General features: G+C 38.6%; 1 protein-coding gene across 1 annotated transcript; it reads left to right on the forward strand.

Moving 5' to 3' along the window:
- The first annotated feature begins 9,751 nt into the window (after nt 1-9,751).
- SNX6 (sorting nexin 6) lies at nt 9,752-10,972 on the forward strand. Its single transcript, NM_001168902.1, is given in 1 exon segment — nt 9,752-10,972. A coding segment is annotated over 1 exon segment (1,221 nt).
- Nucleotides 10,973-15,868: the final 4,896 nt, after the last annotated feature.

Genomic DNA, 15,868 nt, shown 5'->3' on the forward strand with positions numbered 1-15,868 from the left:
AGGTGGTGTTTGTACTGCAGAGCTGTGGTCATAACATTTACACAAAGTCACAAAGTTTAATCTCAAAGTTGCCAAACCGCTGTGTGCCTCAGTTTCCCCATATATACAGAGGAATAATAACCCTCACTATCAGTAGGGTGTTTTAGCAGCAAATAACAGAAAATCCAAATCAAATTGGCCTCAACAATAAGAACATTTACTGACTCCCAGAACCAGAACTGCGGTGGTAGGGTATGGCTGCCTCTTCTGTCATCTCCTGCCCCCATTCTGTTTTGTTTTCATAACAACTAAATCCTTAGGCTGATAGGAAAGTGGAAGCAGCAATCTGCAAACTGACATGGGCCAAGGTTTCAAGGATTTTGTTTAAGGTAACATCCTAACAGGAGATTTTTGAACCACAAATGTTCCAGCCCTTGATGGTGAGAGTTAATGCCTTACAGTCACTGGCATATACTTGGGATGCTAGGTGTTATCGTAGCTAGCATAAGACCATAGGGTCAACTTTGCTTCCCTTGACATTTTGGAATGTGTCCACACCAGGCACAGGAACTGGAATGGCTGTGCCTTCTGTGAGGTCACAAGTATCATCAGAGGATGTTCCTTTTAGGGGATGCAGGTAGCTAATGAACAGCCAGAGCTGAAGACGAACCATGAAGCTGAAAGGTCACCTTGGGTTCCCTTGAAGGGAAGGATACAGAGTCCAGCCAGTGCTCATTCCTGTTGGTGGTCTTCTTCCAGAAGCCTAAAGCAGTGGGTCTCAAACTTGAGCACTGGCTTTGTTTGAGAGCTTCTCAAGGTACAGATTGCTGGGCCACACCTCAGGAGTCTCTAATCCAGCAGTTCTGGAGAAGGTCCTGATCATTTGTACTGCTGACAAGTTTCCAGATGATGCTGATGCTCCTGTTCCAGGGACCAGAATTTGAGAAGCACTGACCAAGAGGATGAACGATGGAGTACGCTTTGCAGCAGAGACCAACAGCAGCGACCTGGACTCAGTTGACTTTCTGCTTACTTTGGCTTATTTATTCTCCATATGCTCCCCCTCATCGTCGAAGTATCCTGGATCATTCATTTATGGAGGGAACCACATTTTTACCTTTAGGCTAGAGCTCTCTGTGGGAGAGCGGTGGGGTTTTATGATTTGTCAACTATGAGGAGCTCAAGATTTCGTCCCCATGGCTGTTTAGAATGCTTAAGAGAACATAGAAGCTCCCTAAGATGTGGCCTTTTTTGCACTGAATCTCCAACACTGGAAGCAAAAGGAAGTCCCAAACAGAAACCCTGTGCAGTGCTGAGTCTACAGTGGCTCTGAGAACTTTTAACTAATGGGCACTTGTAAATCTCACAACATTTCCTACTGGCGTGAATGCCTTGGGTAAAATGCTCATTAAACTGTCAGCCAGCAGAGAGGTGTCGTTCCTGGAAAGAGAGTCACAGCATCCAGGGGTGGAAAGAGGCCTCCCTTGGCCACCAGGGTCCTTCCCTCCCCCCGTCACCCACCACCGACCCCAGACTCAAACCCTCCTTTCAGAGTCTTTCCGAGGATGTTACAGCTCTCCTTCACCAGGAAATTATTCTTTTTCTCCAGTCCAAATATATATATATATATTCATGTTTAATCTGCTATTTCTTTTTGTTGGAGAGGATATCTTCTGTGAAAATTGAGAATGGCTAGCCACTGGCTGTGGTGAACAGTCTTTCATGTACTTAGAATCCCTTATAAAATCACTCCTGAGTCCTTAATCTTTTTTATTTTTGTTTCATCATTTTAAACATTACCATTTAGTGACTGGGTGTGGTGGCTCACGCGTGTTATCCCAGCACTTTGGGAGGCTGAGGCGGGTGGATCACGGGGTCAGGAGTTCGAGACCAGCCTGCCCAACATGGTGAAACCCCATCTCAACTAAAAATACAAAAATTAGCTGGGCGTGGTGGCGGGCATCTGTAATCCCAGCTACTCAGGAGACTGAGATAGGAGAATCGTTTGAACCCGGGAGGTGGAGGTTGTAGTGATCCAAGATTGCACTATTGCACTCCAGCCTGGGCGACAGGGCATGACTCCATTAAAAAAAAAAATTAAAAAAAAATTACTATTTAGTATTATATAACAATTACACAGTAAAAAAAATTACATAGCACAAAATAGTGTATAACAATTCTTTCCTGTAATAAACCTGCAACAATAGTTTCATATGTACTTTTCAGAGATTTTCCAAACATATATTTGTACACACACACACACACACACACGTTTTTTTAACTTAAGGACATATCTTGGGGTTTCTTCATATCAGCACATACACTTCTTTATAAGGATATACCATAAATTATTTCATCACTTCTCTGTTTATAGTTTTTTGACTATTTCCAGTTTTGTACTTTGGGCAGTGTGGTAGATACATCTTTCATTATTTTGGCAAATACAAGATTTCCTAGAAGTGAGGTTACCAGGTCAAAGTTTGCATATATATTTTTTTCTTTTGAGATAGAGTCTCACTCTGTCACCCAGGCTGGAGTGCAGTGGTACAATCTCAGCTCTGCAACCTCTGCTTCCCAGGTTCGAGTGATTCTCCTGCCTCAATCTCCCAAGTAGCTAGGATTACAAGTGTGTGCCACCACACCCAGCTAACTTTTTATATTTTTGGTAGAGACAGGGTTTCACCATGTTGGCCAGGCTGGTCTTGAACTCCTGACCTCAAGTGATCCGCCCGCCTTGGCCTCCCAAAGTGCTGGGATTACAGGCATGAGCCATTGTGACGGCCCAGGTTTGTGTATTTTTAATTTTGACAGATTGCATTCTAGAGGTTGCACCAATTCTCACTCCTGTCAACAATGTTCAAGAGTGCCAATGACTCCCTACATATGGTTGCCTGTATAGTGTGTTGACAAGTTTTGAAATTTTTGCCTTATAGGCAAAAAAAATGCTATAATCTTCAGACCTTTAATTCCCACTTCTCTTCTTATGATTGAGCACCTTTTTTTTTGAGACGGAGTCTTTCTCTGTTGCCCCGGCTGGAGTGCAATGGTGCCATCTCAGCTCACTGCAACCTCCATCTCCCAGGTTCAAGCGATTCTCCTGCTTCAGCCTCCTGAGTAGCTGGGATTACAGGTGCGCACCACCAGGCTCAGCTAATTTTTGTATTTCAAAGACGGGGTTTCACCATGTTGGTCAGGCTGGTCTCGAACTCCTGACCTCGTGAGCCGCTGCCTCGGCCTCCAAAAGTGCTGGGATTGCAGGTGTGAGCCACCATGCCCGGCCGTGCGCCTTTTCATATGTGTAAGTACCATTTGTGTTTGTTTGAAGTTTGTTTATATATCCTTTGACCCATTTTTCTATTGGTTGTTGAGCTTTTTTTGTAGGTTATTTTTATATATCAGGAATTAGCCTTTGTCTGTCACACATGTATATTCTGTTGTAAGAATTTAAGTATTTTTCCCCATTTTGTCATTTCTGTTGATTCAGTTTAAAGTGTTTTATGCCATGGAGCCATTTTTTATTTTTATATAGTTAAATATAATCATGCATTTTCTTAGGGACTTCTGGGTTCTATGTCAATTCAAGATTATTAAAAATGAAAAAGAATATTCCTTGCTTTCTTCTAGTACTTTTGTGGTTTATAGTCTTGTGGTTCCTTTCTAACATTTAATTTGGTATAAGGGGAGAGGTACTGATACAGCTTTGTTTTGCTTCCCAATAGCTCTCCGCTTGTCTCAGCACTGCTTACTGATGGCCCATTTACTCTTTACTGATATACAATGTCACCGTTGTAAACTCAATTCCCATTTGAACTTGAGTGTGTTATTTGTGGAATCTGTATTCATTCCATTGATTGGTCTATTCATTTGCCAAAATCTCATTATAAGAAATAGAGCAAATTTATCATGCATTTTAGCATCTGCTAGGACAAGTATGCTCCATTACTCTTCTTTTTCAGAATTTTCTAGACACACTGGCATGTTTACTTTTGTGTAGAAAATTGAAAATCTGCCTGGAATTGAAAATTACCATGTTGGTACTTCTATTGAGATTGCATTAAATGATCTATTTAGATTGATTTAAGAAGAATTGACTTATGATTATTGTCTTTCTATCCAATAACAAGGTTAGCATTTCCATTTATTCAGGTTTTCTTTTGTGTCCTTTAGTAGCATCTTAAAGTTTCTTCATGCACAACTTCAACATTTCCTGTTAAGTTCATTCCTGGATATTTTTCAGTTTCTTATTATGAATGAGTATTTTTTTTTCATTTTGTTTTCTAACCTGTGTATATTTTGTATCTTATTTTCATACCCATCAATTTTCTGAATTCTTTTACCTGCTATAGTAAATTTTCAATTGATTATCTTTTTGTACTCTCTGCAAGTAGTAATTTTGCCCGCCTTCTTCCCATGCTTCCACTTATTTCTTTCACCTGTTCTATTGTAATGGCTACTGCATCTGGAACACTGTCAAATAATAGCGGGAAGAATGAATGTCTTGGTCTTGCTCCTGAGTTGAAGTAGGAAGGCTTCTACGGCTTCCTCATTCTGTATGATTCAGGCTTTGGTGAATGATCTTGTTATTTTATTGAGTTAATATGTTATGAAGGCATCCTCAATAATATTTTGTTAAAAGTTGGATAAAAATTTTACAATGAATATTAGATAATTAAATGACTTTTCAGCATCCAGGGAAGCAATTATGATTTTTCTCTTTTGATCTATTAGTATGTTAAACTGTAGTCCAAGCTTTTTCTAGTGTTGGAAAATAAATAGGTAATGTTTATTCTGTGTTTACTTTGTGCCAGGCCCTATTCTAAGCACTTTACATGTGTTAATTCATGGAATCCTCTCAATATACTGTAATTAACCCCACCTGAAAAATGAGAAAACGAAAGCACAGAGAAGTTAAATAATTATGTGTCCAAGGTCCTATACCTGGCGAGTACCAGATCCGGGATCTGAACACAGGCAGTTTGACTCCTGAATCTACACTCTTACCAGATACTCTCAGCAATGGTCTTTGAAATTCTCATCAAGAGGTAGCATTCTCGTAAAGTATACTGGATTCTGTCTGCTAACACTTTATCTAAATGGGTTTTTTGCCTTGATATTAATAGATAGCTTTGGACTATAGTTTTTTTGTGTGTATACTATCGTCGTCGAGTTTTGGAATTGATATCTCGTTAGCTTCAAAAACCAATTTGAAAGTTTTTCTTCTTTTATTGTGGCCTGGAACAGTTTAAGTAGTCCTGGAATGATCTTTAAGACATTCTTTGCACCTATGAAGTGTCTGATTCTGGTGCTTTTGAGCGAGTTGGATTTTTGATAATATATGCTATTTTTTTTCTCTAATCATTGGTTATTTAGATTTTCTGTAACTTCTATGATTGGGTTTTGTAGTTTATGTTTTTGTAGAAAGCCATCCATTTCATCCAGGTTTTCAGCTTTATTTTAGTAGAGCTGAGCAAAGAAATATCTCAAAATTATTTTGTGTATACATACAAAACAGTTCCCAGTGTACTATTTTGATTTTGTTTTAGCCTATATGTTCATATTTTTTTCTTAATTATTTTAGCAAGCAGTTTTTCTGTTTTGTTCTGTTTTCAGAGAAGTAGCTCATGGATTTATTTGTTGGTTTTCTATTTTAACATTTTACTCTCTGTGGTTACTTCCCTTACCCATTTCTAATTTTGTATATGTTGTTTCATCTTTTTACTTGACTAGATTGGCTAATGGTTTGTTATCTGTTTTATTGTTTTCTTTGTTTATTTATCCCTAGTACCATCGTTTGGATCCATTTTTAGTTCCATTTAAAAAACTAATTCCTTTTGCCATATTTAGTTATATTTATTATTATTTTTATAACTTGCCAGAGTGACTGCTCCTATTAATTATTTTCATTCTCTTCTGTTTCACAACACTAGTTAGTAGAACTATGCGGTGAGAGACAAGATCCCAAAGACTGTGATACACGATGCTTGCATTATCAATATTTTCTAGATACTGCATTTTAAATTTTGTTTTTAATTTCTTCTATGGACCAAGAGTTAAAGAGAGAACTTCTAAGTTTCCAGGTGGTTAAGATTTTTTTGGCTCTTGTAAATAGGGTTATTTTGATCAATATTTCAAGGACAATTATATAAAGGGCATATTCTTTATATTCAGGGTTTAGACATATAGATATATACAGATATAGATATACACACGTGTGTGTGCACACACTCCACCCTATTAACTATGGGATTTAAGTTGTCGGTAGAATTCTTTTTTGTCTGCTTATTCTGTCATGGCCTGAAAAAGTGCTCACCACAGTTGCCTTTTTGTCTGTTTCTCTTTGTTTTTATTGCAGTTTTTCTTTTATGCATTTTGAAGTAATGCTATTTGCTACATGAACATTCACTAAATTGTGTGTTTACCATTATAAATTGTCCATCTTTGATTTGTATAGTGTGTTTTTTGTCTTGAATTTAATATCATGATCCTTGCTATTTTTTTGCTTGCACCTGATTTCCATGCCTTTGCTTTACCTTGTGCTAGCAACTTTTCCGAGTAGTTTTATTGTAAACGTATTTCTTGAATGTGTAATGTGGCTGATTTATATCTTATTTCAGGTGAGATATATATTCAGATATCTTATTTCAGATTTATATCAATCTGAAAGTGTTTTTCTTTTAAAAAGGGGAGTTTCCCATTTACATGTACTGCTAAACTTTTTGAATTTAGTTCTATCATCTAGCTACTTACTATTTTACTCTTCCTTTTTTATTGTTTGCTCTATGGCTTAGGTTTTATTGCTTTATGCCCTGAGTAAATGTATTTATCTTCTACTAGTTTTTAAGATTGACATTTTGGTTTTTATTATTCTGATGATACCCCAGTACCTTTTTTTTTTTTTTTTTGAGACGGAGTCTCACTCTTGTCGCCCAGGCTGGAGTGCAGAGGCGTGATCTCGGCTCACCGCAACCTCCACCTCCTGGATTCAAGAGATTCTCCTGCCTCAGCCCTGGAGTAGCTGGGATTACAGGCGTGTGCCACTATGCATGGCTAATTTTTGTATTTTCAATAGAGGTGGGGTTTCACTATGTTGGCCAGCTGGTCTTGAACTCCTGACCACGAGTGATCCACCCGCTTCGGTCTCCCAAAGTGCTAGGATTACAGGTGTGAGCCACTGCACCTGGCCCCTAGTAACTTTTAATATATTGAAAACTTCTTGCTTTGTCAAGTTCAAGCAATATTTTTCGACACCCTGCTATGAAAAATGAGGCAAATTAGCAAGACTCTCTCTTGTCCTCTGCACCTTCCTGCCCTTATTATCCCTGTCACCTCTGTACTCCATCACCACATGAGTCCAATTCTTCATGGCACTTATCACAATGTGTAATGATGCTACTCATTCATTTGTATACTTGTTTGTTCTTTAACTCCCGCTCTGGACTATAAAATACTTGAGACCAAGGGCTTTGCATGTTGTGTAATCAGAAAGAAGTGACACAATTACAGGATAAGGGAAGGGTTATAAGGGGCCTTTAAGATTATCTCGCCCAAGCTCACTTCACGTAAGGAAATCGACCCCTGGCGGGTGGAGACACTGGCCCTACATCACAGAGATACTGAGTGACATCGCAGAGCTGATGAATTTCGATCACTTCACCCAAGCTTGTTCAGAACTCCAGGCTCCCTCAAACATATCTGAACCACAAGGGAGGCTTCACATTTACACAGAACCAATGTGGATAATATTTTTTAGCAATTTCAATTGCTGTCACTTGCATCTTTTAAATGACATATTTGAAAATAGCTCCATTATAATGTACAATTTAAAAAAATCATTGTTTCATATGTTCATAATAATCTCGTAACTTTTTTTTTTTGCTGTTGTTGAGACGGTGTCTTGCTCTGTTGCCCGGGCTGGAGTGCAGTGGTGGGATCTCAGCTCACTGCAACCTCTGCCTCCTGGGTTCAAGTGATTCTTCTGCCTCAGCCTCTTGAGTAGCTGAGACTACAGGTGCACGTCACCATGCCCAGCTAATTTTTGTATTTTTAGTAGAGATGGAATTTCACCATATTGGCTGGTCTTGAACTCCTGACCTCGTGATCCACCCACTTTGGCCTCCCAAAGTGCCGGGATTACAGGTGTGAGCCACTGTGCCTAGCTATAATCTTTAACTCTTTACAGATACATTCTGAATCTAATCTTTTGAGGTTTCTTGGTGGAGGAAGCCTGAGAGGAAGAACACCCCCATTGTAAGTTGGGAACCAAGATTCTAATAAGTGACACACTGTAAGTCACTTAGAATGGCAAGAAATGATTCCAGAAAAGAATCTCTGTTTCCTGGCAACCAGCTCAGTAGTCCCTGAAGGGCACTTGGAAGGAAAGTTTAATCAATGGAAGGGTCAAATGTTTTGTTTTTCAAACGGCCATTTTGCATGTAATGGCTGCTCTGTGCAGACATTGTGGGCTCTTCTCTTGTTCATAAGATCTAGGGTCCTTCTGTGCAAATGCATGTCCTGTGGGTAAGAAATTACTTCAACTGAGTTTATTGGCATTTCTTAGCACATATGAGTTCAAAGAAAATTATTACAGGTAAGGGCTCTGTCCGTTAAAATACCACTGTATAGATTACATAGTGATATATTTGGTCAGAGAGACATCCAGGAGATGCTCAGGACAGATCTTGCTAATTCCAAAGACCAGCCTTTCCAAAGGGTCTGTAAATCTTTCTCCCGACCTCAAAGCCACCTGCTTGGCCCTCATTATGTTTTCAATTTGACTGAATTCCCGCTTATGGGAATGTATGGAGTGTAGGAAGGGTGCTGGAGTCAGACTGAACTTCTGCATGCTTTTGAGAAAGGTCTTATCATTGCCAAGCCTTCAATACTTTAGATGTGGACAGAGTATAATAACATTATTTTAGAAGGTTGTTGTGCTGCTTCAATAGGATTATGTGTGGGTATCTGTTGCTTGGTATATTTAAGCCTTGTCCTGATCACAACACATTACTAGCTGTCAAAGATTGGCAGGGAGATCTGGACCAAATTGAAAACAGTACTGACTAATACTATATCATCATTTGTGCTCAAACTGACTTTGGTCGGTTTCTCTGCCAGCTCTTGAAACTGTATTAACTGTATCTAAGGAGTACGTGATAACTCCCTAGGACTTAGTAACACGGACTTCCGGTTAACAAGAAAAAATGGAGTCATCGAAAAATAAGGTAATGACCTTAAAGCTGCACGAGTCACTGGCCAGCTTTGTGGATGAGCAGCTCTCACAAGGGCCACTGTGGCACCCTGGGGGCCGCCTGTGTGTGGTGGGGGACGGATGCCACAGATCCCTGGAGCTGTGATCTCTGGAGGGCTCTCTCTGTTTCTGACTGATAAGGAGATACTTTCTTAAATTTCGGTTGTCACACTGCAGACATTTCTTCCCCTATTAATAACCATTAGTTCTTTGTGCTCTAGAAATCATGAGTTAGAGGGAATAGGACAGTCTTTTGTAAAGACAGGCCATTGAGGAGTAACCCCAAATAGAAACAGTGAGTTGCAATTTCTCATTCAACAAAAATGTTACTGAGCACTTCAGCTGTGCTGGGCTAGGCGAGTGCTGGCTGATGGCAGGGACACCATCGGCGAATCAGACCTGACCTGTCTAGTGGGAGAGCTACAAATAATTAGAAAAGACTGTGTGGTGTTCACCTTGGCCAATTTAACCTGGACCTCGGTTCCTAAAGTATAAAAAAAGGGAGACGGCCCTAGCCTCGGAGCAGCCATGATGGAAGGCCTGGACGACGGCCCGGACTTCCTCTCAGAAGAGGACCGCGGACTTAAAGCAATAAATGTAGATCTTCAAAGTGATGCTGCGCTGCAGGTGGACATTTCTGATGCTCTTAGTGAGCGGGATAAAGTAAAATTCACTGTTCACACAAAGAGTTCACTGCCAAATTTTAAACAAAACGAGTTTTCAGTTGTTCGGCAACATGAGGAATTTATCTGGCTTCATGATTCCTTTGTTGAAAATGAAGACTATGCAGGTTATATCATTCCACCAGCACCACCAAGACCTGACTTTGATGCTTCAAGGGAAAAACTGCAGAAGCTTGGTGAAGGAGAAGGGTCGATGACGAAGGAGGAATTCACAAAGATGAAACAGGAACTGGAAGCTGAATATTTGGCAATATTCAAGAAGACAGTTGCGATGCATGAAGTGTTCCTGTGTCGTGTGGCAGCACATCCTATTTTGAGAAAAGATTTAAATTTCCATGTCTTCTTGGAATATAATCAAGATTTGAGTGTGCGAGGAAAAAATAAAAAAGAGAAACTTGAAGATTTCTTTAAAAACATGGTTAAATCAGCAGACGGAGTAATCGTTTCAGGAGTAAAGGATGTAGATGATTTCTTTGAGCATGAACGAACATTTCTTTTGGAATATCATAACCGAGTTAAGGATGCATCTGCTAAATCTGATAGAATGACAAGATCCCACAAAAGTGCTGCAGATGATTACAATAGAATTGGTTCTTCATTATATGCTTTAGGAACTCAGGATTCTACAGATATATGCAAGTTTTTTCTCAAAGTTTCAGAACTGTTCGATAAAACAAGAAAAATAGAAGCACGAGTGTCTGCTGATGAAGACCTCAAACTTTCTGATCTTTTAAAATATTACTTAAGAGAATCTCAAGCTGCTAAGGATCTCCTGTATCGAAGGTCTAGGTCACTAGTGGATTATGAAAATGCTAATAAAGCACTGGATAAAGCAAGAGCAAAAAATAAAGATGTTCTACAGGCCGAAACTTCCCAACAATTATGTTGTCAGAAATTTGAAAAAATCTCTGAGTCTGCAAAACAAGAACTTATAGATTTTAAGACAAGAAGAGTTGCTGCATTCAGAAAAAATTTAGTGGAACTGGCAGAGTTAGAACTGAAGCATGCAAAGGGTAACCTACAGTTGCTGCAGAACTGCCTGGCAGTGTTAAATGGAGACACATAAGCCACACTCCGCCTTCCTGTTGAAAAGGGCTGCCTTCCTTCAAATGTTATTTTTGTTTTCTTAATGATGTTAAGCATTTATGCTCACTGGAAACCAACAGAAAACAGCTGAAAAAGTGCATCTACTCCTCTTTTTCTGAGAAACATGGAGCAGCACACACCTAGGCGATGCCAGTCTGTGTGCTGTGATGCTGCACTGTGTTCTCCACGACAGTGGTCCATCATCGTGCACTTGTCATACTCAGAAGTCCAAAGTTCATTCTTCTTTAAAGTAGCCTCTATAACTCTGTTTATTTTATAAATAGTATTCCTTATGGCTGCCAATCTTATTTACCTTTAAATAATTTCTGAAGTTTAACCTTTTCAGAATGCATTGTTCAAACAAGATGAAGATTGCCTTTTTTGAATTTTTTTTAATTTTGTTTTTAAAAGCATTATATACCACCTTAGTTCATTCATGTATCCTGGTAAAGCATCTTAATCAGACTTATTTTTAATTACTGAATATTTCTTAGAAGTTTTGGGACAGATTTTATGTAATCTTTATAAGTATGATTTCTGAAGAAAAGCAAATGCATTAGTATGTTTGCCTTAAACTTGTAGACTAAACCAATTATTGTAAAATAAACAGCGATAACAGTGATAGTTTTTAAAAAAAAAAAAATAAATAAATAAATAAAATAAAAAAGGGAGACCTGGGCCAGGTGATTCCCCAAGGTCCATTTTACTTCTTCAATTCATGTTTATATGAAACTTCACCCTCAGTTTCTTAAAAAAAAAAACCAAAACACTAAAGGGTAGAGAAACATAATAAGAAACATTTTAAATGATTTTACAACATCTTAATTTCCTCTATAAAAAGGTTTAAACTGAACTGGTAATGATGACTTCATCCAAGCAGCCAATTTTAGCTCAACATTTAGGAATTGCTGTGGAAGAGTCCCAAGAGCCTCGGCTGTTCTTTCTTTTTTCCCCCGCTTTGCTCTTTCTGGCTTGCTGCTGCTCAAAGTTTTCCATGTCAGTTTTTTTCCGTCTCTCCCTGCCTGCTGGTTCCTCCACATCATTTACTGCTTGTGTTAATTCACTTTTGTTTGACCCTTAGCATCATCCATCAAATTCTCGCATGTTCACTAGCATACCATTGTTGTAGTAGTGGCTCTGCAGCTTCAGTCAACCTCTGGCCACAATTCCTCTAACTGTTGCTGCTGTTTCTTCTTCCTTCCTCATCTGGCTAGCTAGAAATGGGTGACATTAGCATTGAAAGGTCTATTCCCATCCACTCCTATTTTCCTAAAATTTCAGCTTTTGAAACTGAACAAAGTGATACTTTAGTAAACATGCCTGTGCTAAGAGAACTGGGACTTTCCTTTAAAAAAAAAAGGAGTTTCCACTCATAGGTGGGAATTGAACAATGAGAACACTTGGACACAGGAAGGGGAACATCACACACCAGGGCCTGTCATGGGTTGGGCGGGGAGGGGAGAGGGATAGTATTAGAAGATACACTTAAAGTAAATGATGAGTTAACGGGTGCAGCACACCAACATGGCACGTGTATACATATGTAACAAACCTGCACATTGTGCACATGTACCCTAGAACTTAAAGTATAATTTAAAAAAAATGGAGTTTCAAATGATAATGAATTTGAATTTTTCCTTTGAAAACATATTACATTCAATTATGCTGTATTGCAAGCTGGGCTGACAGTCTGTGATTTATATTGTTATAATTAGCAGATGAAATAAAGATTATAAAATATACTGAACAGGGAAATGCAACTTGAGAATATGCTAGAAGTGTTCATTCTAAACATTGCAGTGTTTCTTTCCATCACTCTGTTTCTAATTAGAAGCGCAAGCACAAAATAAAGCCAAAGGGTAGGATAAGAAATGGAGGCTATTTTAGGCCAGATGCAGTGGCTCATGCCTGTAATACCAGTATTTTGGGAGACTGAGGCAGGAGGATCACTTGAGGCCCCAGCAGTTTGAGACCAGCTTCAATAACACAATGAGACTCCACACTCTACAAAAAATTAAAATAATAATTTAAAAAAGCTTGGGTGTGGTGGCTTGTGTCCATGATCACAGCTCCTTGGGTAGCTGAGGCAGGAGGATCATTTGAGCCAGGAAGTCGAGGCTGCAGTGAGCCATGTCACACCTCTGCACTCCAGCCTGGATGACAGAACAAGACCCTGTGTCAAGAAAGACCCAATTTAAGGTAAATATCAGACTTTCTCAGGTTTGCCCTAAGTCACTCAATATTTTTGTCCTTTCTTGATATATATATTTCAGTCATTATTTTGTTTATTGTCCATCCCTCCCTCCTCTAGAATGTAAGCTCCATGAAGGTAGGGAGTTCTGTTGTTTTTGTTTAGTGCTGTATCTTTAGGGTATAGAATAATGCCTGGTATATAGTAGATGCTCTCTCTATATTTGAGTAAATGAAAGAATAGAGGAATTGTCATATTTGCAGGACTAAATTCCAGTATTATAAAAGGAAACTACTATACTGCAGGTATACTATATGGTAAATGGAACACGTTTATCTCTGTTCCCTCCAGAAATGCCTCTAAAAATAATATAAAAGGCATAAACTCTAAAAGACTAAAAGAACTAGAGAGAAGACAGCAGCAGACAAGAGATTTCAAAAAAATTTTGATGGCTGATCACCTTGATGATTTTGTCAGGCTGGAAAAAGCTGACACCTAAGCCCATGGGGGAGAAGCCAATTAGAAACACGCTATTTGTACCACAGCTCCCTAGAAAGGCTCAGGATTTGGAGGCACCTTGTGCCTCTCATGCGCCCTTCTCAGGAAGTTACTGGAGGATGTACTCCACTGAAACAGGGTAGAGGTCAAGGAAGAAAAAGATGTAGGGTTGGGGAAACAGGGATCTAACACAGGAGAGAGATAAAAGACATTTCCAGGATGAGAGTAAAGGGAAATCTCAGCCTGACAGGTTAACAGGCCTAGGGAGCAACCAGTCCAGTTGGTGGCATGGGAACAAAAGAGTCCAAAGGTAATGTATTAAAGAAATGGAAAACATGATACTTTCAGGAACCATTTCTCTAGGTGTTAAAGAAGTAGAAGGAGCAGCAACAACCTGGTGTACTTGAACATACTCGGAGATTTTACAGTTCTGTCAGAGGATTTAGGGTCCCATTAATTATATAAATGCAAAAACAAAGCAATTATAATCTCCAGGGAAAACAAACAGCTATACAAAAAAGGAAATGGAATTACATTTTACTTCTAAGTTTTAACTGTGATTAGTATTTACTTATTCATCATAATGCTATATATATTGGGATGTTCAACAGGAGGGCAAGTGTTTGGTGTGTGTGGGGAGGAGACAGTTTAAGAAAACAAAACCAGTATCTTCCATAACTGAGAATCAGTGAATGCTATCTGAAACTGAAAAATCATGGCTGGGCACAGTGTCTCATACCTGTAATTCCAGCACTTCGGGAGGCCGAGGTGGGCAGACCACCTGAGGTCAGTAGTTCGAGACCAGCCTGGCCAACATGGTAAAACCCTATCTCTACTAAAAATACAAAAATGAGCCAGGCATTGTGGCACATGCCTGTAATCCCAGCTAATTGGGAGGCTGAGGCAAGAGAATTGCTTGAACCCAGGAGGCGGAAGTTGAAGTGAGCTGAGATCGCGCCACTGCACTGTAGCCTGGGTGACAGAGCAAGACTCTGTCTGAAAAAAATAAAATAAAACAAAACTGAAAAATCAAAATATAGCAGTAGAAGCATAGTATTCGAAGCTATGAAGGTAAAAGCTCAAATAAATGGCTAAAATTTAAAAGTGCTGGCCTTTGGAAAACTTACAAAGCTATGTGCACATGTGTTATATTTTTATATAAGTAAAAATAAAATTAACAAGAAGAAATTAGGCTTTCATTATTCACCTCAAGAGAAGGATCTTGAAGTCAGATGTGTTCATCTTTTAATCTCTATATATAGAAGATATTTGATAAATGATGAATGAATGAGTGAATGGGAGAGCTGTCATGAACTTAATTTAGAGTTCATAGCATATCCCTGGCAGCTGGTGGAATGATGAGAAGTCCTGCATCAGAAAATGATTTAAGGAAGCTGAGAAAAGATATGCAATTGTGTACCCTACTACAGTGGAGCCCTGAGGTTTCTGCTCAGTTTAACCTATTACACAGTGTAAGGCTGGCAAAAATTGCTCATTTCCATAGAGCTGACTTTGCAGATTTAAAAAGTCCGGAATGGGAAATAAATATGCTGCTCTTAATAAATGTCTGGTTAAGGTATAGTTAATATAGTTCAATGTGAAAGTGTATAAATGATATATTTTAATAGCACCCAGAGCACATTTCAGGACTGAGATAAATGCAAACTTTTAAAAAACTCTTAACATCCTCTAAACACATTGCCTTATCATAGTAAATGATAAATTACTAAAGAAAAATGTTATTCTGCAATGTTTTGAAGATTAAGTAGCATATGAGTAAAATTAACATTGTGTGTAAGTGAAGCTGTGACTATATCATGTCAGGTTGGTAATAAAATTGCAAAGGAGAGAGAATTAGAGTTTTATGCCACAGAAATGGAAGTAGTTTTCATTTTAATTGTTTTTCTTTAAATGGATTGTTTCTGTAATATACTATATTCTTTCCAGTTCACAGATGTTCAGGAGGGATAAAAGAGTTATAAAATATTCTAATGTGAGCTTTTAAAATTGCTTTTTTTTGGAACAGGAAAAGAGCAGTCTAAAGAATTCAGAATTTTTAGAGTACAATAAAGAATTCATATTGCAAATTTAGTAATTTGCATTTTGTGATATGGAAAAACAAATGGCCTTTTAACATTGACGCTACTGCTGGCCTGTTAGTCACATACATTCACTTTATGATTTTAT

This window comes from Papio anubis, chromosome 4 (assembly GCF_008728515.1).
Source record: "Papio anubis isolate 15944 chromosome 4, Panubis1.0, whole genome shotgun sequence".
Classification (NCBI taxonomy): Eukaryota; Metazoa; Chordata; class Mammalia; order Primates; family Cercopithecidae; genus Papio; species Papio anubis.